The sequence below is a fragment of the Boleophthalmus pectinirostris genome, unplaced genomic scaffold, assembly GCF_026225935.1.
Source record: "Boleophthalmus pectinirostris isolate CB_2022bp ecotype Guang Dong unplaced genomic scaffold, ASM2622593v1 HiC_scaffold_15, whole genome shotgun sequence".
NCBI lineage: Eukaryota > Metazoa > Chordata > Actinopteri > Gobiiformes > Gobiidae > Boleophthalmus > Boleophthalmus pectinirostris.
The window spans coordinates 1,172,199-1,196,151 of NW_026571070.1; the positions used below are offsets into that span (position 1 = coordinate 1,172,199).

The 23,953-nt window shown below is 46.1% G+C and overlaps 2 protein-coding genes across 4 annotated transcripts in view; both read left to right on the forward strand.

Annotated features, from left to right (window-relative positions):
- The window catches only part of LOC110153500 (melanoma receptor tyrosine-protein kinase-like), a 63,629-nt gene extending 62,049 nt beyond the window's left edge, over window positions 1-1,580 (forward strand). Inside the window, exon 23 of the mRNA XM_055151204.1 lies at window positions 1-1,580. This exon is cut by the window's left edge and continues 405 nt beyond it. Coding sequence (XP_055007179.1) covers window positions 1-101 — 101 coding nt within the window. The 3' untranslated portion in view covers window positions 102-1,580.
- A 3,252-nt stretch (window positions 1,581-4,832) lies between these two features.
- Window positions 4,833-23,953, forward strand: part of sugct (succinyl-CoA:glutarate-CoA transferase) — a 71,181-nt gene continuing 52,060 nt past the window's right edge. Inside the window, exons 1-9 of one of the 3 annotated variants that reach the window (XM_055151178.1) lie at window positions 4,833-5,027; window positions 6,213-6,261; window positions 6,385-6,458; window positions 7,208-7,293; window positions 7,919-7,969; window positions 8,998-9,118; window positions 17,015-17,106; window positions 19,186-19,329; window positions 21,964-22,059. In XM_055151178.1, the coding sequence (XP_055007153.1) occupies window positions 4,877-5,027; window positions 6,213-6,261; window positions 6,385-6,458; window positions 7,208-7,293; window positions 7,919-7,969; window positions 8,998-9,118; window positions 17,015-17,106; window positions 19,186-19,329; window positions 21,964-22,059 (864 nt within the window). In that variant the 5' untranslated portion in view covers window positions 4,833-4,876. Of the gene's footprint in view, window positions 5,133-6,212; window positions 6,262-6,384; window positions 6,459-7,207; window positions 7,294-7,918; window positions 7,970-8,997; window positions 9,119-17,014; window positions 17,107-19,185; window positions 19,330-21,963; window positions 22,060-23,953 lie in introns of all 3 variants that reach the window. The other 2 variants (XM_055151179.1, XM_020927597.2) reach the window with 2 other exon arrangements.

Consider the following 23,953-nt stretch of genomic DNA (forward strand, 5'->3'; position numbering starts at 1 on the left):
TGAGTCCGGACGTGAGGACCACCTCCACCACGACCCACAATGCACTGTTCCTCCCAGCGGCCGAGAACCTGGAGTACATGGGCCTCGCTCCAGTTCGCTAGAAAACCCGGGACCACAGACCCGGTTTAGACCTGGTCCAGTCCTGGGATTCCAGTTTTATGGACTATAAAATATGTCCTGTTTTAGACCCGGTTTACTCCTGGTTTAGACCCAATTTGGTCCTGATTTAGACCCAGTCTAGACCTGGTTTAGTCCTGGTTTAGTTCTGGTTTTCACGCACGTCTGTCTCATATTTTCCTGTAGAAACTGGAGCACATTTTTATGAAGAATTTTAATTCGTATTCGTCCATTTTATGTTTTTTTGTGTTTTTTTACAAATCTTCCAGAACTTTAAACTTTTTTTTAAAAATGGAAATACACTTTTAAATCAGAATTTTGTTTTATTTTTATCGTTTTAAGTCTCTGAACATTTGGAGCGCAGCGGTAAAAATTCTCAGGGAACAGAATGGATCTTTTAAACTTTGAAATTTGAAACTGTCTAATCTAGTCTAGATCTAGACCTGGTTTAGTCCTGGTTTAGTCCTAGTTTAGTCCTGGTTTAGTCCTGGTTTAGTCCTGGTGTAGTCCTGGTTTAGTCCTGGTTTAGTCCTGGTTTAGTACCGTTGTAGACCCTGATCTGATCCTGGTTTAGTCCTGGTTTAGTCCTGATTTAGTCCTGGGTTAGACCTGGTTTAGTTCTGGTTTAGTCCAGTTTTAGTCCGTGTTTACGTCACGAAACAAAAACTCTTCCAGTATCGAAGCTTTGAACATTTTTCACGTTTTAAACTCTTGATCAGATCTGAGTTCTCGTCTCCGCCCCCTCGTGTACATACCTGTAAATATTTGTACTAATACTTTGTGGTACTGCACGGTAAAAGTATTTTGTGAGTAACTTGAACATTCCTCAGGAGCTTTTGTGGATCTGAGCCTGATTTAGTCCTACTGTTTAATCGAAAGGCTGCTGCGAGTCTGGGTCCTCGTCCTGGTCTGGTCCTGGTCTGGGTCCTGGTCCTGGTCCTGGTCTGGGTCCTGGTCCTGGTCCTGGTCCGGGTCCTGGTCCGGGTCCTGGTCCGGGTCCTGGTCTGGGTCCTGGTCTGGGTCCTGGTCTGGTCCTGTCCTTAACAAGAGTGAATCCAGGTTTAGTTCTAGATTAGACCCCAGTGAGTTCTGCTTTAGACCTGGTTTAGTTCTGGTTAGTCCAGGTGGAGAGGTGGACTGGGCAGGTCCAGAGGAGGGTGAGAGGAAGATCAGTGGAGGGTCAGAGGAGCAGAGTTGAAGGTCAGAGGAGCAGAGTTGAAGGTCAGAGGAGAAGGTCAGATGTTGGTCCTGGAGTCGGTCCTGGTTTAGTTCTCAGACTCTCAGCAGCCTGTGCACTGTTGATGGTTGAATGTTATGAACATTTGTGTAGCATTGTGTGTTTTGTTCGTTTTGTTCATTTTGTGTGTAAAATCGTGTTTACAGTCGCTGTTTCACTGAACCTGAATGTGTCGTTTCTCGTGACCATCACCTGCTCCTCACGATCACTGCAAATCCAATAAACGTCTCTTTAAACCTCCTCGTTCTCGTTCTCGTTCTTGTTGTTGTTGTTGTTTGTTCTTTTGGTTAAATCTGGAGTTGACACAGTTTCAGTTTCACACTTGAACTTAAAGTATTTGTACTTCAAAACTCAGTACTGTACTGCAGTACAGAGAGCAGCTGGAGCAGCTGGAGCAGCTGGAGCTTCTGTCGGCGGAAACATCTCCAACCGTAAATACAAAACACAAACAAAAGCAGCTCGTTTCACTCTGAGGATTTTCTCTAAAACACAGTGAACGGAATGAATCTCCTGTGGAGTTTTGTGTTCAGTTTTCAGTTTGGGATGGAAAAGTGTCCGTTACCATGGAAACCCCACATGTTTATACACGAGACAAAAACGACGTGAAAAGTAAAAAACACACACACAAAAACACACAAACACACAGACACACACAGACAAACACACACAAACACACAAACACACACACAAACACACACACACAGACACACACACACAAACACACACACAGACACACACACAAACACACACAAACACACAGACACACACACACACACACACACACACACACACACACACACACAACACACACACACAGACACACACAAACACACACATAATCTGCTGATCTGTTTGTTTTGAGGAGGTTTTTCAGGGTGAGAAAGGAGATTTGTTCGTTTCACATTTAACACATTTTAATGAACCTGATTAACTCGAATCTTCTGGAGAAACACGATTTACAAAAGTGAAAAAGGATCAAACATAAAACCGAGTCTTTAAAACTCCCACAGGAATCGTTAAATCCAGACAGCGGCAGGTTGAGCCTCGACACAATTACACCAAGATCCTCTTTACTCACCTCCGTCAATTTGAATTTAAAGACAAAAAAGAATCAAATAAAATACTAAGAAAGAATGAGTGCACTAAACACTTTCCAATTAATATCATAAAAAATAGAATAAATGAAGCTTTCATTTCCAATCTCTCCTAAAGCAAAAGAAACTCATTTTACAATTTTAAATAAAATATTTATCCCTGTAATGATTTTTTGGAGACCAATAAAGTGCATATTTTCTGAAATAGAAACGGCTGAACAAACACAGCAAAAAGTGGAGTGTTAAAATTGACTCTCACAGAATCAATTTTAACATTTTCTCAGAGTTTATATGAGTCCAATCTGTTCTAGAGTTAATTTAACATTTTTGGAAATGTTAATTAAGTAAAACTGGACCAAAGTTCCTGTTTAACCCAGAAATCCAGAGTTATAATTCACGTTTAGAGAGTAAACAGAAAACACTTTGCAGAGTTATACTGATTTAGCTAAACAACACACAGAGGAGTTTTATTTTATTTTTTACTTTATTTTAGTTCATTTAAGATTTAATTATGAACAAAACTGGTTCAAACTGGTTCTTCTCAAGAGTTTGAAGTGGTGAATGGGAGGAGCCAAATTAACACTAGAGGAAGTTGAATTAACCTCAACCACACAACCACACTTTTGGTGTTAAAAACAACTCTGAAATATTTTACCGTAAAATTTTAACCCTCCAGTTTTTGCTGTGAACAGTCTGTGCTCTCATACTGTATATTTGTTCTTTTATTGTGTTTGTATCAGAACATTTTGTGATTCGTTTCAAACGTGGACGATGGAACATGACACAGTTTTATGCCATTATTTATTATCTGTTTTATTGTACGTTACCTTTTCCTGCTGTTCTGGAATTGTGCTTTGCAACACTGGAATTTCCCCACTGTGGGACTGATAAAGGCTTATCTTCTCTTCTCTTATTTACCTCATGAAACCCATAAGGACAAAGTAAAATATGGAGTCATTTTGCAAGACAAATTCATTTTTCCATAATTCTTGCTTATTACAGTCAAACAGTTTATTCATAAATACAAATTCTCAAATATAAAACTTTTGTTCCAAATTTATCATAATGATTTTTTGTTTGTTTGTTTTTTGCTATTTAAAAGCTCCTTGTGTCATATTAAATCTAAACAAACTGTTAGAATGAATCATTTTAAACAGTCAGATGGATCAGATTTACTGCTTTATATTTGGATTGTATTTATTTATTTATTTACCAGTCTGAATAATTTACCTTTTTGACATTGTTGAACAGTTTATTCTGTATTACCAGCACTGATTTAAAATAAAGCAAACATAAAAGCATCTTTAAAACATTAAACATTCTCTGTTGTGACGTCACGATGTGGAGCTCTGTTGCTCCATCTGCCGGTCACTGACGGAACTGCACAGGAGCGTGTCTGATTTACTTTTCCAGGTTCAATAAAGCAAAATATAAAACTAAAACAAACTAAATCCACCTGAAGGAGCTGCAAGAAACACAAAGGTTCAGATTATTTCATATCGTCGACATAAAACTTTTGTCACTTGTAGAAAAATAAAAGTGTGCTGCTATAAGTCAAATTTCTTTAAAAAAATACTCAATAACTGAGTACAATTCACCTCTGAAAATGGACTGGAGCCGCACATGAACAATAATTACAAAACCTTTTCAAAGCACAATAGCAAATTAATATTTTGTCCTTCCAATGATCTTCACTTTCAACTAGAAATGTAACGTTAAGCCCCGACAGTTTCTCTTTAAGTTACTCTTACTTGAGAAATACCTTTCCCAAATACTTTTTTCCTCTCTTGACTCTTCTTGAGTCACTACTTTGTATTTCTACTTGACTAATATTACTTTCTGAAGTAATGTCAGTGCAGGTTTTGCCATCTCTGTAAATTTTATAGTATTTTAATTTGTAAAATCGAGGAAAAAAAAAAAGGTGTTGTTTTCTCTGCTCATTTCCATTTGTGCCAAGGTCCATAGTCCCACTGGATTTATCCAAGAACCAAACAACATTTACTGATTAACCCGAGTCATCAGACCTGCTCGTCCAAAACAAAAAAAACAAACAAAAAAATGAAAATAAAAGAAAAAAGGAAAAAAGAAGAAAAAAATAATAAATAAAAAAACACAAAAAAACGAATAAATAAATATAAGTAAACAAACAAATAAATAAACAAAGAAAAAAATAAATAAATAAAAGAAAAGAAAAGAAAAAAATGAAAAAAGAAAAAAAACATAAAAAAATAAAAATACAAAAAAAAATAAATAAATAAATAAATAAACAAAAAAAAAAAAACAAAGAAAAAACAAAACAAAACAAAGAATAATAATAATAATAATAAAAAAAAAGACCCGCTCGTCTCTTGAACACTTTTAACACTTTTATTGTGTAAAGCGCGTCCGGAAGTGCTCAGAGTGCAGCTTTATAACCGCACACGTAAACATGCCGTCGCCTCTGAGCTACTTTAAACCCGCATTTTCTCGCTTTTCTCACTTTTCTCACTTTTGTCGCGTTTTTCCGCAGCTCCGGAGCCGAAACGTCCAACCGAGGCGGCGCACATCAAACGAACACCCCGGTCACCATGACAACCGCGGTGAGCTCGCGCCGAGGCTAACGCCAGGCTAACCCTACTAACGGTGAAAATGTTCAAATAAAGTGTCCGAAAAAAACCTCCGCGCTGTGACATGAATGAAAACAGGTTCAGAGATTCTTTACGGATTTGGGGAATGTTTTTACTCGCCGGTTGAGTTTATTTTTGGATCAGTTAAGCGTCGTAAAGTTTTCAAATAGTCGCACTTGTTGCTATTTCCGTTTGTCAAGTTAGCGGCGGTTAGCTTTAGCTTTAGCTAAAATCCAATATAATAATAATAATAATAATAATGTTTATTTGTCAGCTCTACAAATGTAAGTTACTGTGTTTTATTTGTACAGTTTATTTTTCGTAATTCTTTTTATTACTTGAATCTGGGAGCAGATTTTCAGAATTAAAAACTGGGACAGACTCGAGTTGGGATGTTGGTGTAAATAAAATATAAAAGAAAATAGGGGGGAAAAAAAAGGTTTAACATTGTCCATCCTCGACTTACAAATGTAATTTATGCTCTTCTGGTTTAGACCTGAAATAGACCCAAAGTAGTCCTGGTTTAGTCCTACGTTAGACTTGATATAGTCGTGGTTTAGCCCTGAAATAAACCTGATGTAGACCTGGTATAGTCCTAGTTTAGACCTGGTTCAGTTCTAGCTTTGCCCTGGTTTTTCCGTGGTTTAGACCTGATATAGTCCTAGTTTAGACGTGGTTTAGAGCTGGTTTAGACCTGAAATAGACCTGACATAGTCCTGGGTTAGACGTGGTTTAGACCTGAAAGAGACATGGTTTAGTCCTAGTTTAGTCCTATTTTAGACCTGAAATAGCCCTGATATAGACCTGGTTTAGACCTGGTTTACACCTAATATAGTCTTGGTTTAGTCCTGGTTTAGATCAGATTGGTCAAAAACAGAGACACTGGGACATTTCTTGTATAAAATTGGGACATTTCTTGAGTGGTTTTGTATAAATCTGCGGGGACAGAGGACACAGGCTCAGAGCTGGGACGGTCCCGGGGACACGGGGACCGTCACGGGGACACGGGGACCGTCCCGGGGACACGGGGACCGTCCCGGGGACACGGGGACGTCTGGACTCTACACTGGTGTTGTTCAACAAGAGCAAACTGTAGCTCATGAACCTGTGTGTGTGTTTTGTCATGTTACTGTCAGTTAAAGGTTTTTGTTGTTGCAGTTGACGGTGTTCGTCCACTAGATGGAGTCAGAGTCCTGGATTTGACCAGGTAAAACTCTAAAAGATCAAACTCACACAGACATTTATCAAAATTAAAACTAAATCAGTTAAAGAGTGTGTGGAGTATTGTGTTTTTTTGTTTTTGTTTAGTTTTTTTCTCTCTTTCCTGCAGAGTTCTGGCCGGTCCCTTCGCCACAATGCTCCTGGGAGATCTGGGAGCAGAGGTCATCAAAGTGGAGAAACCAGGTCTGACCCTTAAACCAGGAGCCAGGACTAAAACAGGACTACAACAGGACTAAACCCAGATCAAATCAGACCAAACCTGGACTGAAAAGTGAGACTGAACAAGAAATGAGCCAGCCCAGAGAAACTAGAGTCTTACTGTAAAACAAGTTTGAACCAGGACATAACCAGGACTAAACCAGGACTAAACCAGGACATAACCAGGACTTAACCAGGATTTAACCTGGACTCAATCAAGTTTAAACTAGGAGTAAACCCAAACCAAACCAGGACTGAAACAGATTTAACCAGGACTAATCTAAATCTAAAACAAGTTTAAACTAGGACTGAACCAGGACTAAACCAAGAACAAACCAGCTCTAAACCAGATCTATACCAGGACTAAACCCGACCTAAACCTGGACTAATCCAAATTTAATACAAATTGTAAACCAGGTCTAAACCAGGTCTAAACCAGGACTGAGCCAGGACTAAACCAAGACCAAACCAAGACCAAACCAAGTCTAAACCAGGACTAAACCTGGACTGAATCAGGTCTAAACCAGCTCTATACCGGGATTAAACCTGGACTATCTCAGCCAGGACTCAACCAGACCTAAACCAGGACTAATCCTAATCTAATACAAGTTTGAACCTGTTGTAAACCAGGACTGAACCAGGTCTAAACCAGGACTAAACCCAAACTAAACCGGAACTAAACCCAAACTAAACCAGGACTAAACCAGGTCTGAACCCTGCCGTGTGTTGCCCAGGTTCAGGAGACGACACGAGATCCTGGGGTCCTCCGTTTGTGGGGTCACAGAGCGTTTACTTCCTCAGCGTCAACAGGAACAAGAAGGTGACGAGAAAGAAACACTAAAAAAACAAAAGCACCTGAGAGGATGAGAGGGTGAGAGGATGAGAGGGTGAGAGGATGAGAGGGTGAGAGGATGAGAGGGTGAGAGGGTGAGAGGAGAGATGAGAGGTGAGAGAGGGTGAGAGGGTGAGATGAGAGGATGTGAGAGGATGAGAGGATGAGAGGGTGAGAGGGTGAGAGGATGAGAGGATGAGAGGGTGAGAGGGTGAGAGGGTGAGAGGGTGAGAGGGTGAGAGGGTGAGAGGGTGAGAGGATGAGAGGATGAGAGGATGAGAGGGTGAGAGGGTGAGAGGGTGAGAGGATGAGAGGATGAGAGGGTGAGAGGGTGAGAGGGTGAGAGGATGAGAGGGTGAGAGGATGAGAGGAGAGGTGAGAGGATGAGAGGGTGAGAGGGTGAGAGGATGAGAGGGTGAGAGGATGAGGGGTGAGAGGATGAGGGGTGAGAGGGTGAGTGGATGAGAGGGTGAGAGGATGAGGGGTGAGAGGATGAGGGGTGAGAGGGTGAGAGCACAAGGTGGTGGTGAGGTGGTGAGATGTTGATGTGGTGATGCGGTGAGGTGGAGAGGTGATGATGTCATGAGGTGATGATGTCATGCTGTGGTTTCAGAGCATCGCCGTGGACATGAAACACCCACGAGGAGCTGGAGTCATCAGAGAGGTACACATCTGTGTGTGCTGCTGCTCATCACCGAGTGTGTGTGTGTGTGTGTGTGTGTGCGTGCGTGTGTGAGACAGGACTGACCCGCAGACACAGAGTTTAATCAAACAAACACGAGACGGAACTAAAACTAACAAAAAAAACGAATCACCAGACCAACGCCTCGACTCACGACTCGTCTGACACACAGTTTACACACACACACACAGTCTAGACCAGGACACACACACACTCACACACACACCACGACTCAGCATCTACAGTGTGACTCGAGACACACACACACGACAGGAACATGGACCTGAGCTATTTTACCAAACAACTCTGGTCAGGACCTGGACCACATAAACAGGTCACACACTTTCACACACACTGTCTCTATGAAAGTGTGTGTGAAAGTGTGTGTGTGTGTATAGTGTGTGTGAGTGTGTGTGAAAGTGAGTGTGTGTGTGTGAAAGTGAGTGTGTGTGTGTGTAAAAGTGAGTGTATGTGTGTGTAAAAGTGTGCGTGTGTGTGTGTGTGTGTGTGTGTGTAGTGTGTGTGTGTGTGTGTGTAGTGTGTGTGTAGTGTGTGTGTAGTGTGTGTGCGTGTGAGTGTGAAAGTGTGTGTATGTGTGTGTAAAAATGTGTGTGAGTGTGTGTGTAAGTGTTGTTGGTGTGAAGGTCCGTTGGCACAGATCAGCAGCCTCGTTTCTGTCAGTCTGCCCCAGGGCGGCTGTGGCTGTGTGTGACTGCAGAACACACTGTAAACATCTGAGTGTCTTGAAAGACGATGATATAAATCCATAATTTAATAATTTAAATAATAAAATAAAATACAAGATGAATCCCAATCAAACTGAAATCTGAATTATTATTATTATTATTATTATTATTATTATTCATGATGAGTTCTTTCTGAGGTGTGGATTTGTCTCTGGTCCTGTCTCTTTCTCAGTCTCTGGTCTCAGTCTTGTCTCTGGTTCTGGTTCTTTTCAGTCGTGTCTTGGTTTCGGTCTCAGTCTTGTCTCTGGTTCTGGTTCTTTTCAGTTGGCCCGTGTGAGCGACGTCCTGGTGGAAAACTTTCTTCCGGGGAAACTGTCGGAGTTTGGTCTGGGACCCGAGCAGCTCCGAGAACAGAACCCACAACTCATCTACTGCTCCATCTCAGGTACGGACAGACCCGGGACAGACCCGGGACAGACCCGGGACAGACCCGGGACAGACCCGGGACAGACCCGGGACAGACCCGGGACAGACCCGGGACAGACCCGGGACAGACCTGGGACAGACCTATGAAATACATCGTCAGTTGGCCTGGCTGCATGTAAGAGGAAGGGTTAAGTGCTCTTTGATTAAATTCATTAGAAACCTGATAGTCGCAAAAACACCTGAAATACTGTATTGTAAATTAACTATGTTCGGTGACGTGCATCAGTACTGCAAAAGACAGTCAGGTGAAAGTCGCTTTTTGTCACCGGCCTGTCGCTCAAATCAAATCCAGAGGACAGTGTGCTGTAGAGCAATGGTGGCATGGAACTCACTCCCACAGTTCCTCATCTCGGGAATGTGGACGCTTAGTTTTCATCTTCACTCGGGGTTAGTATTGTTGGAATAGTTGTAATTACCTTCGCCAAGGAGGTTATGTTTTTGCCGGCGTTTGTCTGTTTGTCTGTTTGTTTGTTTGTCTGTTTGTTTGTTGTTTGTTGTTTGTTTGTTTGTTGTTTGTCTGTTTGTTTGTTTGTCTGTTTGTTTGTTTGTTTGTTTGTTTGACTCAGGGATGGGCAATCAGATCCTCTTTCATATTCCAAATTGAAAGATACGAGACAAATATTTATGGAAAACACAATTAATATGAGGGGGACTGTCGTCCTTGGCGGAGTCTGTGCTCTCTGACTGCTTTTTTAGTTTTGTGTGTTTTGTACTTCAGAAGTTTTGGAGGGTTTAATGTTTGAATAATGGAATTGTGTTGTCTCTGATTTGAAAAGTAGAGCCATTATTTATGTGTATGTCATGTGTATATATATGTGTATATGTATGTGTATGTATGTAAGTATGTATGTATAGTATATATATATATATATATATATATATATATATATATATATATATATATATATATATATATATATATATATATATGTGTGTGTGTGTGTGTATGTATTAGAGCCCGACCGATATGGATTTTGTTGTGGCCGATATGAAACCATATATAATCGCCGATATATTCAGTGATGTAAAAATTCACTGTAAATCTTGAATTGATTAAAAAACTTAGGTTTGGCTCTAGTGGATTCTAAATTGGGTTTATTTAGGCAACATTTATTGTTATTTTGAGTCTTTACATCATATTTACAGACAGTAGTTTGGCCTAATGGCATTTTTGCATCACATTCTAGCTACTGTCACTGCTAGTGATGGGTATTCCAGTTTTTTTTTTTTTTTTTTTGGAGAACCGGCTCGGCTCAGTAAAGCAGCTGGCTCTTTCGGCTCCCAAGCGACTCTTGAGATTGTTTTGTTGCAAGCAGGACTAAACCAGAATTGAACCAGGACTGAGTGTTGGGACTCGGTTTCTATCTCTCTCCTTCACTCGAGCCCAAGATTAGTCCTGGTTTATTCATTTTATGCTGAACTGCAGCCAAATATGCACTTTTTTTATCCTATGCACATGCAGATTTCTGAAAGTTTTGTTTTCAGCCGCTGCTGCTGTCAAACTACGGGTCTACATGCGGCATGAAGAGAAAAAGTGAGAAAAAGAGAAAACACGACTCCCAATAAGAAACATTCTCCCGTTGTTCGCTTCAAAGAGCCGAATCTAAGAGCCGCTTCGATCATGACCGACCCATCACTACTAAATAGTAAATAAACTACCGCTATTAGCCTTTAGCCGTAAAAACGTGCGCACCGCGGCAATTAATTATATGCATAAATGTGGATCATTCACACGTCTATTCACAGCTCATTTACATATCAATGCTGGTCCAGTAACAAATATACGGCCAATATAATCACTTTACAATAGACCAATAGAAAACAGTGTGTTTATGTGCGGGAGCTACAGCAGCTAATCGCTAACAAAACCTAAACTAGCTTCAAAGTCGATGTATTTCCAACACTCAGACTCACACAGGCTCCTCCCACATCACACAGGCTCCTCCCACATCACACGTCTGCACTAATAAATGTCCTTTTTAATCCAGACTCAAACCGATTGTCCGTAAAAAGAAAATAATCTCAGTGTTGCGCACGGCTGCGGGTGTAAACAAACACACGCGAGTGAAGTTACGTGACTCTGGTGGTGTGTTCAGGGACAGTACGGACACAGACACAGACAAATTACACCGCAGATAAATACTGATGTGGAGCCACATATGAGGACATTTATCTGTGTGTAAATTGGATTAAATTAACATAATGTAGAGAGTCTAAGCTTTATAACGAGGTGTAACATGCCCACGTGAAATATCGGCCCCTATCAGCAAGCATATCGATAGCCGATATGTCTCCAGGTGCCCATATTGGCCGATAATATCGGCCAGCCGATATATCGGTCGGGCTCTAGTATGTATATGTATGTGCATCAGTTGTTATGATTATTTGTATATTTTGTTATCTGTTGTTACCTTTCATTGTTGGTACAAATGTGGTGCATGTATGTCCTGTTTTCCTGCAGAAAAAGACATTTATAAAATGTTACTGACCCCAGGAAGAATAGTTACTGTTCTTCAGTAGCTAATGGGGAACTAAATAAAAAACAAACAAACTAACAAATCTGGGACGGACCTGGGACGGACCTGGGACAGACCTGGGACAGACCTGGGACAGACCTGGGACAGACCTGGGATAGACCTGGGATGGGACAGACCTGGGACAGACCTGGGACAGACCTGGGACAGACCTGGGACAGACCTGGGACAGACCTGGGACAGACCTGGGACAGACCTGGGACAGACCTGGGACCTGGGACAGACCTGGGACAGACCTGGGATAGACCTGGGACAGACCTGGGACCTAGACCTGGGACAGACCTGGGACAGACCTGGGACAGACCTTGGGATAGACCTGGGGTAGACCTGGTTTGGACCTGGTTTGGACCTGGTTTAGACCTGGTTTGGACCTGGTTTGGACCTGGTTGGCCTGGTTTAGTCCGGGGTGGTTTTCTGGATGGACCTGGTTTGGACCTGGTTTATACCTGGTTTGGACCTGGTTTAGACCTGGTTTGGATCTGGTTTGGTCTGGGTTGGCCTGGTTTTAGTCCGGGGTGTGATCTTTCTGCAGAAGTGGACCTGGTTTCCTCCTCATTTCTGAGCTTTGAGTGTGAGCGGGTTTAGTCCGGACTCGTGTCCATATTAGGACTTTTTTAATTGCTGACTCTTTGTGTTTCTTTGAGTCCGTATCGGTTTAGTCCTGAGTCTGGACTTGGATCTGCTGCTGGACTCACTGTTGCTCCATAAACTTATGACTCATAAATAAACAGCAGAATTCCCAGACTTTCACTAAAGCTTTGCTCATGTGTGGAGGAAGTTCCCCACGAACACCCAGACCTGGTCCAGACCTGGTCCAGACCTGGTCCAGACCTGGTCCAGACCTGGTCCAGACCTGGTCCAGACCTGGTTTAGACCTGGTTTAGACCTGGTTTAGTCCTGGTTTAGTCCTGGTCTGGTCCTGGTCTGGTCCTGGTCCTGGTCCTGGTCTGATCCTGGTCCTGGTTCTGGTCTGGTCCTGGTCTGGTCCTGGTCCTGGTCCTGGTCCTGGTCTGGTCTGGTCTGGTCCTGGTCCTGGTTCTGGTCTGGTCTGGTCTGGTGGTTCTGGTCTGGTCCTGGTCCTGGTCCTGGTCCTGGTCCTGGTTCTGGTCTGGTCCTGGTCTGGTGCTGGTCTTGGTTCTGGTCTGGTTGTGACTCACATGTGTCCAGAGGAAGTGAGTGTTCTGGTCTGGTCTTGGTCTGGTTCTGTTGTTTGATGTGGTTCTGACCCGGCTCTGATGTGGTCCACACACCTGGGTCAGACGCTGCTTACTCAGGTCCAGCTGGAGTCCAGGTTCGGTCCAGCTGGAGTCCTGGGTTGGTCCTGGGTTGGTCCTGGTTTGACCCATAAAAATAAAATGACCTCATCTGAAGTCTGAGCCACAGTCACATGTGATCCGAACCCGAAAAGATCCGAACCCGAAAAGATCCGAACCCGAAAAGATCCAAACCCGAAAAGATCCGAACCCGAAAAGATCCAAACCCGAAAAGATCCAAACCCGAAAAGGGTTTGGATCTTGGATTTAGTCCTGTTTTAGTCCTGGTTTAGACCTGGTTTAGTTCTATTTTAGTCCTGGTCTGGTCCTGGTTTAGTCCTGGTTTAGTCCTTGTTTAGTCCTATTTTAGTCCTGGTTTAGTCCTGGTCTAGTCCTGGTTTAGTTCTATTTTAGTCCTGGTCTAGTCCTGGTTTAGTTCTATTTTAGTCCTGGTCTAGTCCTATTTTAGACCTGGTCTAGTCCTGTTTTAGTCCTGTTTAGTCCTGTTTTAGTCCTGGTTTAGTCTGGTTTAGTCTGGTTTAGTCTGGTTTAGTCCTGTTTAGTTTAGTCCTGGTTTTTCTGGTTTAGTCCTGGTTTAGTCTCTGTTTTAGTCCTGTTTTAGTCCTGGTCTAGTCCTGTTTTAGTCCTGGTTTAGTTCTGGTTTAGTCCTGGTTTAGTTCTCGTTTCTCTCCTGTAGTTCTTCTCTCCGCCTGTAGGTGTCCCCACAGCTCTGCTCATGTCGGTCTTAATCTGGTCCAGGTCTGTGGGTTTTGGACTAGACCAGGGTCACCGTGGTCCGGACTGAACCAGGTCAGGACCAGGTTTTACTGGGGTCTAATGGACATTTCCTCCACAAAACCAGGACTTGGGTCTGGTTTTGGTCTAGATAAGGACTTTGATGTGGTTTAAGATCCACCTGTCCCACTTTAGACAAAAACCAGACCAGGACCAGACCAGACCAGACCAGACCAGACCAGACCCAGACCAGACCAGAACCAGACCAGGACTAGACCAGAACCAGACCAAAGACCAGAAGAGAACCAGACCAGACCAGAACCAGACCAGACCAGACCAGACCAGACCAGAACCAGACCAGGACTAGACCAGAACCAGACCAAAGACCAGAAGAGAACCAGACCAGAACCAAACCAGACTAGACAGAACCAGAATGAAAACCAGGACCAGAACCAGACCAGACCAGAACCAGAATCAAAGAGGACCAGAATCAAACCAGACCAGAACCAGACCAGACCAGGACCAGACAAGACCAGACCAGGACCAGAACCAGACCAGACCAGACCAGGACCAGACTGGCAGAACCAGACCAGACAGACCAGACCAGACCAGACCAGACCAGACCAGAACCAGACCAGGACTAGACCAGAACCAGACCAAAGACCAGAAGAGAACCAGACCAGACCAGAACCAGAATCAAAAGCAGGACCAGAATCAAACCAGACAAGAACCAGACCCAGGACCAGAACCAGACCAAAGAGCAGACCAGGACCAGACTGGGATCAGAACCAGACCAGATCAGACCAGGACCAGACCAGGATCAGAACCAGACCAAAGACCAGGACCAGACCAAAACCAGACCAGGACCGGGACCAGACCAGGACTAGACCAGGCCAGACCCAGGCCAAAACCAGACGAAGACCAGACCAAAGACCAGGACCAGACCAGAACCAGACCAAAACCAGAACAGGACCGGGACCAGACCAGGACCAAACCAGGCCAGACCCAGGCCCGAACCAGACTAGAACCAGACCAGGACCAGACCAAAGATCAAACCAGAACCAGACCAAAGACCAGACCAAAGACCAGACCAGGACCAGACCAGGCCAGGACCAGACCAAAACCAGTCCAGGGCCGTGGCCAGACCTAGACCAGAACCAGGACCAGACCAGACCAGTTCTGTTGTGTGGACGGTCCAGTGTGTGTAGATGTTTATTTGATTTGGCTGCAGTGGTGAAGTTCTGGAGGTGAGACTCACACGGAGACGAACAGAGTCTGAGACTCTGAGACTCGGATCAGGATCACGGAGCCTCGTTTGTGTTGGACTTTTACTCCAGGGGAAAAATCCCTGCAGATTTGGGATGTGATTTGTCTGTGAGTCCTGGCGTCGGCTCAGATCTCAGATCTCTGCCGTTTCCCTCTTCAGACGCGGCTCCACATGAAACTGAAACATCATCAAAAATAATCACAGAGAAAAACCAAACACACGGATTTAAAAACCAACGCTGATCCTCAAATTTATACACACACACACGTCCTCACACGCCCTGATGCCCTCCACGTGTGTCTGTGCCCTCCACGTGTGTGTCTGTGACCCTCCACGTGTGTCTGTGCCCTCCACGTGTGTGTCTGTGCCCTCCACGTGTGTGTGTACCCTCCACGTGTGTCTGTACCTCCACGTGTGTGTCTGTACCCTCCACGTGTGTGTCTGTGCCCTCCACGTGTGTCTGTGCCCTCCACGTGTGTGTCTGTGCCCTCCACGTGTGTGTCTGTGCCCTCCACGTGTGTGTCTGTGCCCTCCACGTGTGTCTGTGCCCTCCACACGTGTGTCTGTGCCCTCAACGTGTGTGTCTGTGCCCTCCACGTGTGTGTCTGTGCCCTCCACGTGTGTCTGTGCCCTCCACGTGTGTGTCTGTGCCCTCCACGGTGTGTCTGTGCCCTCCACGTGTGTGTCTGTGCCCTCCACGTGTGTGTCTGTGCCCTCCACGTGTGTCTGTGCCCTCCACGTGTGTGTCTGTGTACCCTCCACGTGTGTCTGTGCCCTCCACACGTGTGTCTGTGCCCTCAACGTGTGTGTCTGTGCCCTCCCCGTGTGTCAGGTGCCCTCCCCGTGTGTCAGGTGCCCTCCACGTGTGTCAAGTGCCCTCCTCGTGTGTCTGTGCCCTGCACGTGTGTCTGTGCCCTCCACGTGTGTCAGGTGCCCTCCACGTGTGTCTGTGCCCTCCACGTGTGTCAGGTGCCCTCCACGTGTGTCAGGTGCCCTCCACATGTGTCTGTGCCCTCCACGTGTGTCTGTGCCCTCCACGTGTGTCAGGTGCCTTCTGGGGAGGGGAGTGTCTCTTTTGAAACACTAAATCTAATGTTTAAAATGTGTGTCCTTGTGTTATGTCATTGTGTCGTTGGTGTGTTATATTGTGTTGTTGTTGTATCATGTTGTGTTGTTGTATCATGTTGTGTTGTGTTGTTGTTGTTGTTGTTGTATCATGTTGTGTTGTTGTTGTGTTGTTGTATCATGTTGTGTTGTTGTATCATGTTGTGTTGTTGTTGTGTTGTTGTATCATGTTGTGTTATATTGTGTTGTTGTTGTTGTTGTTGTATCATGTTGTGTTGTTGTTGTTGTTGTATCATGTTGTGTTATATTGTGTTGTTGTTGTGTTGTTGTTGTTGTATCATGTTGTGTTGTTGTTGTGTTGTTGTATCATGTTGTGTTATATTGTGTTATTGTGTTGTTGTTGTTGTTGTATCATGTTGTTGTTGTTGTTGTATCATGTTGTGTTGTTGTTGTTGTGTTGTTGTTATATCATGTTGTGTTGTTGTGTTGTATCATGTTGTGTTATATTGTGTTGTTGTTGTATCATGTTGTGTTGTTGTTGTTGTTGTATCATGTTGTGTTGTTGTATCATGTTGTGTTGTTGTTGTTGTATCATGTTGTGTTGTTGTTGTTGTATCATGTTGTGTTGTTGTTGGTGTATCATGTTGTGTTGTTGTTGGTGTATCATGTTGTGTTGTTGTTGTGTTGTTGTATCATGTTGTGTTATATTGTGTTGTTGTTGTGTTGTTGTTGTTGTTGTATCATGTTGTGTTGTTGTTGTTGTATCATGTTGTGTTGTTGTTGTTGTATCATGTTGTGTTGTTGTTGTTGTATCATGTTGTGTTATATTGTGTTGTTGTTGTGTTATTGTTGTTGTATCATGTTGTGTTGTTGTTGTTGGTGTATCATGTTGTGTTGTTGTTGTTGTATCATGTTGTGTTATATTGTGTTGTTGTTGTGTTGTTGTTGTTGTATCATGTTGTGTTGTTGTTGTATCATGTTGTGTTGTTGTGTTGTTGTAGGTTATGGTCAGTCTGGTCCTTCGTCTCTCAGTCCTGGATACGACTCCATTTTGTCTGCAGTGTCGGGAATGATGCACATCACCGGACCTGAGGTAACACTGCACCTGTCACCTACACCTGTCACCTACACTGACACCTACACCTGTCACCTACACCTGTCATCTACACCTGCCACCTACACCTGTCACCTGACACCTGTCACCCACACCTGTGTGTGACAGGACCTCTCACCTGTCTGTGTGTGACAGGGACGCTCACCTGTCTGTGTGTGACAGGGACGCTCACCTGTCTGTGTGTGACAGGGATGCTCACCCGTCTGTGTGTGACAGAGTCCTCACCTGTGTGTGTGTGACAGGGCCCTCACCTGTCTGTGTGTGACAGGGACCTCACCTGTCTGTGTGTGACAGGGACCTCACCTGTGTGTGTGTGTGTGTGAGACAGGGACACTCACCTGTCTGTGTGTGACAGGGCCCTCACCTGTCTGTGTGTGACAGGGCCCTCACCTGTCTGTGTGTGACAGGGCCTCTCACCTTTGTGTGTGTGACAGGGACACTCACCTGTGTGTGTGTGACAGGGACACTCACCTGTGTCTGTGTGTGTGACAGGGACACTCACCTGTGTCTGTGTGTGTGACAGGGACACTCACCTGTGTGTGTGTGTGACAGGGACACTCACCTGTGTGTGTGACAGGGACATTCACCTGTGTGTGTGTGACAGGGACACTCACCTGTGTGTGTGTGACAGGGCCTCTCACCTGTGTGTGTGTGTGACAGGGCCTCTCACCTGTGTGTGTGTGTGACAGGGCCCTCACCTGTGTGTGTGTGACAGGGCCTCACCTGTGTCTGTGTGTGACAGGGCCCTCACCTGTGTCTGTGTGTGACAGGGCCCTCACCTGTGTGTGTGTGACAGGGCCTTACCTGTGTGTGTGTGATAGGGCCTCACCTGTGTGTGTGTGATAGGGCCTCACCTGTGTGTGTGTGTGTGTGACAGGGCCCTCACCTGTCTGTGTGTGACAGGGACACTCACCTGTGTGTGTGTGTGACAGGGACACTCACCTGTGTGTGTGTGACAGGGCCTCACCTGTGTGTGTGTGACAGGGACACTCACCTGTGTGTGTGTGACAGGGACACTCACCTGTGTGTGTGTGACAGGGCACTCACCTGTGTGTGTGTGTGACAGGGCCTCACCTGTGTGTGTGTGTGACAGGGCCCTCACCTGTCTGTGTGTGACAGGGCCCTCACCTGTCTGTGTGTGACAGGGCCTCATCTGTGTGTGTGTGACAGGGACACTCACCTGTGTGTGTGTGTGTGACAGGGCCCTCACCTGTGTGTGTGTGTGACAGGGACACTCACCTGTGTGTGTGTGTGACAGGGACACTCACCTGTGTGTGTTTGTGTGACAGGGCCCTCACCTGTGTGTTTGTGTGACAGGGCCCTCACCTGTGTGTGTGTGACAGGGACACTCACCTGTGTGTGTGTGACAGGGACACTCACCTGTCTGTGTGTGTGACAGGGACACTCACCTGTGTGTGTGTGACAGGGACACTCACCTGTCTGTGTGTGTGACAGGGCCTCACTTGTGTGTGTGTGACAGGGCCTCACCTGTGTGTGTGTGTGACAGGGACACTCACCTGTCTGTGTGTGTGACAGGGACACTCACTTGTGTGTGTGTGACAGGGCCTCACCTGTGTGTGTGTGACAGGGACACTCACCTGTCTGTGTGTGTGACAGGGCCTCACTGTGTGTGTGTGTGACAGGGCCTCACCTGTGTGTGTGTGACAGGGACACTCACCTGTCTGTGTGTGTGACAGGGCCTCACCTGTGTGTGTGTGACAGGGCCTCACCTGTGTGTGTGTGACAGGGCCCTCACCTGTGTGTGTGTGACAGGGCCCTCACCTGTCTGTGTGTGACAGGGCCCTCACCTGTCTGTGTGTGACAGGGCCCTCACCTGTGTGTGTCTGACAGGGACACTCACCTGTCTGTGTGTGACAGGCCCTCACCTGTCTGTGTGTGACAGGGCCCTCACCTGTCTGTGTGTGACAGGGCCCTCACCTGTCTGTGTGTGACAGGCCCTCACCTGTCTGTGTGTGACAGGCCCTCACCTGTCTGTGTGTGACAGGGCCCTCACCTGTGTGTGTGTGACAGGGCCTCACTTGTGTCTGTGTGTGACAGGGGGGTGACCCGGTGCGACCTGGTGTGGCGATGACAGATTTGGCGACTGGACTTTACGCTCACGGCGCCGTCATGGCCGCCCTGCTCCAGAGACACAAGACCAAGACCGGAGCCCACATCGACTGTAACCTGCTCTCCTCTCAGGCAAGACCAAGACCAAGACCAGGACCAGGACCAAGACCAAGACCAGGACCAAGACCAGGACCAAGACCAGACCAAGACCAAGACCAGGACTAAACCCACATCGACTGTAACCTGCTCTCCTCTCAGGCAAGACCAGGACCAGGACCAAGACCAGGACCAAGACCAGGACCAAGACCAGGACCAGGACCAAGACCAGGACCAAGACCCGGACCAAGACCCGGACCAAGACCAGGACCAAAACCAGTACCAAAACCAGGACCAAGACCAAGACCAGGACTAAACCCACATCGACTGTAACCTGCTCTCCTCTCAGGCAAGACCAAGACCAAGACCAGGACCAAGACCAGGACCAAGACCAGGACCAAGACCCGGACCAAGACCCGGACCAAGACCCGGACCAAGACCAGGACCAAAACCAGGACCAGGACCAAGACCAGGACCAAGACCATTACCAAGACCAGGACCAGGACCAAGACCAGGACCAGGACTAAACCCACATCGACTGTAACCTGCTCTCCTCTCAGGCAAGACCCGGACCAGGTCTAAACCAGGTCTAAACCAGGTCTAAACCAGGTCTAAACCAGGTTTAAACCGGGTCTAGATCCACTGGTGCTGGGTCTGTCAGAGTGGAGACAGTGAAAGTTGCATCTGTGTCTTGTTTTCTTGAGCTCTTCATCTTTGTGGTTTCATTTCCCACAATGCACCTCTCCACAGCTCGCCACAAGAACTAGGACTAAACCAGAACCAGACCAGAACCAAACCAGGACCAGAGCCAGACTAAACACGGCTCGAGTCAAAGCACAGATTTATATTGCTCAAGTTAGGGCCACTTTATTTTACACTGGGAGTAATTCTGGTTTAGTCCTGGTTTAGTCCTGGTGCAGTCCTGGTGCAGTCCTAGTTTAGTTCTAGTTTAGACCTGGTTTAGACCTGGTTTAGTCGTGTTTCACACAAATGAATCAGTCACACACAAAACAACACAAACGACTGACTGGTGTAAAGTGTAGAGAGCAGAGTAAAGTGCAGAGTGTAAGGTGTAAAGTGCAGAGTGTAAAGTGCAGAGTGTAAAGTGCAGAGTGTAAGGTGTAAAGTGCAGAGTGTAAAGTGCAGAGTGTAAAGTGCAGAGTGTAAAGTGCAGAGTGCAGAGTGTAAAGTGTTGAAATAGCAGTGTGGATTCTGGGTTGTGTGAAGTTGTTGTGGAGGTGGTGCTTGGACGTTCACGTGGAGCAGCTTCAGCTTCAAACAAACATTTGACCCAGAGCAGAGTGAGGAGCCTGACAGCAGCAGGTTTTTACTCTCACACTGAACCGGAGCCAGAGTCGGTGGAGCCGGGAGCGCGCTCGTGCTCGCTCTGTGTGTTTGGAACGCGGTGGCTCACGGGTCAGCGGCGTCCGTCTGTGCAAACACAGGTGAAGTGTGTGTGAAGTGTGTGTGAAATGTGGGAGAGCGTGTGAAAGAGCGCGTTTCCAGGGCCGGTCAGAGGAGGCGCTGACAGCTGCGAGTGGGACGTCCCACTGGAGACGAAGAGTCCCATTAAAGTGAAGAGGAAGAGCAGAGAGGAGACGACAAGACGATTTACTCAGACGACGGAAGAAAAGACAGACGACAGAGGAAAGAGGGAGGAGGGAGGAGGGGAAGGAGAGAGGAAGGGAGGGACAGAACGAGGGGGAGGAGAGAGAGAGAGAGGAAAGATGGGGGGGGGGGGAGAACAAATGTAAAAGCAGAACTTGTTTTTGTCATGAGACCCAGGACACACTCAGGACTGACCTGTGCACACTGTGATACACTAGACCAACACACAAGCCCCGCCCACACTGACCCTGTCCATACAAGCCCGCCCACACAGACCCCGCCCACACTGACCCTGTCCACACAAGCCCCGCCCACACAGACCCCGCCCACACAAGCCCGCCCACACTGACCCTGTCCACACAAGCCCCGCCCACACTGACCCTGTCCACACAAGCCCCGCCCACACAGACCCCGCCCACACAGACCCCGCACACACACTGACCCCACCCACACTGACCCTGTCCACACAAGCCCCGCCCACACTGACCCTGTCCACACAAGCCCCGCCCACACAGACCCCGCACACACTGACCCCACCCACACTGACCCTGTCCACACAAGCCCCGCCCACACTGACCCTGTCCACACAAGCCCCGCCCACACAGACCCCGCACACACTGACCCCACCCACACTGACCCTGTCCACACAAGCCCCGCCCACACTGACCCCGCCCCACTGACCCCGCTCACACTGACCCCACACACACTGACCCCGTTCACACAAGCCCCGCCCACACTGACCCTGTCCACACAAGCCCCGCCCACACTGACCCCGCCCACACTGACCCCGCCCACACTGACCCCACCCACACAGACCCCGCCCACACAAGCCCCGCCCACACTGACCCTGTCCACACAAGCCCCGCCCACACTGACCCCGCCCACACTGACCCCGCTCACACTGACCCCACACACACTGACCCCGTTCACACTGACCCCACACACACTGACCCCGTCCACACTGACCCCACACACTCTGACCCCGTACACTCTGACCCCGTTCACACTGACCCCACACACACAGACCACGTTCACACTGACCCCGTTCACATGTGTGTGCAGGTGTCCTGTCTGAGTCACATCGCTGCAAACTTCCTAAACTCTGGACAAGAGGCCAAACGCTGGGGCACCGCCCACGGGAGCATCGTCCCCTACCAGGTACTACTACTACTGCAGTACTCTTACTACAACCACTACTGCAGTACTACTACTACTACTGCAGTACTACTACTACTACTACTGCAGTACTACTACTACTACTACTACTGCAGTACTACTACTACTACTGCAGTACTACTACTACTGCAGTACTACTACTACTACTACTACTGCACTACTACTACTACTACTGCAGTACTACTACTACTACTGCAGTACTACTACTACTACTACTACTTACTACTGCAGTACTACTACTACTACTGCAGTACTACTACTACTGCAGTACTACTACTACTGCAGTACTACTACTACTACTGCAGTACTACTACTACTGCAGTACTACTACTACTGCAGTACTACTACTACTACTGCAGTGCTACTACTACTACTACTACTGCAGTACTACTACTACTGCAGTACTACTACTACTACTACTACTGCAGTACTACTACTACTGCAGTACTACTACTACTACTACTACTACTGCAGTACTACTACTACTACTACTACTACTACTGCAGTACTACTACTACTACTGCAGTACTACTACTACTACTGCAGTACTACTACTACTGCAGTACTACTACTACTACTGCAGTACTACTACTACTACTGCAGTACTACTACTACTACTACTACTACTACTGCAGTACTACTACTACTACTACTGCAGTACTACTACTACTACTACTACTACTACTACTGCAGTACTACTACTACTACTACTACTACTACTACTGCAGTACTAACTACTACTGCAGTACTACTACTACTACTACTACTACTACTACTACTACTACTACTACTACTACTACTGCAGTACTACTACTACTACTGCAGTACTACTACTACTGCAGTACTACTACTACTACTACTACTGCAGTACTACAGTACTACTACTACTACTGCAGTACTACTACTACTGCAGTACTACTACTACTACTGCAGTACTACTACTACTACTGCAGTACTACTACTACTACTACTGCAGTACTACTACTACTACTACTACTACTACTGCAGTACTACTACTACAACTACTACTGCAGTACTACTACTACAACCACTACTGCAGTACTACTACTACTGCAGTACTACTACTGCAGTACTACTACTACAACTACTACTGCAGTACTACTACTACTGCAGTACTACTACTACAACCACTACTGCAGTACTACTACTACAACTACCACTACTGCAGTACTACTACTACAACCACTACTGCAGTACTACTACTACTACTACTGCAGTACTACTACTACTGCAGTACTACTACTGCAGTACTACTACTACTACTACTGCAGTACTACTACTACTACTACTGCAGTACTACTACTACTACTACTGCAGTACTACTACTACTGCAGTACTACTACTACTGCAGTACTACTACTACAACCACTACTGCAGTACTACTACTACTGCAGTACTACTACTACAACCACTACTGCAGTACTACTACTACAACCACTACTGCAGTACTACTACTACTGCAGTACTACTACTACAACCACTACTGCAGTACTACTACTACTACTACTACTGCAGTACTACTACTACAACCACTACTGCAGTATTACTACTACAACCACTAACACTACTGCTACTGTACTACAAATACTACTGATACTGCCATTGCTACTGTACAACTAATACCGATACTACTAGTGTCGTAGTACTCGAGACCGGCCTTGGTCTGGGTCTCGTCTTGGACTCAACCACGTTTGGACTCGGTCCTGGATCAGTTTTGAAGGCACTTGGACTGAGTCTTGTCTCGGTCTCGAGGTCGGACACAGGATGAGTGATAAATGGAGATAGATTTATAAAAACATTGATATATTTTTGCCTGAATAATTGTAAAATGCAAATAAATGTAGAAAATAACAAA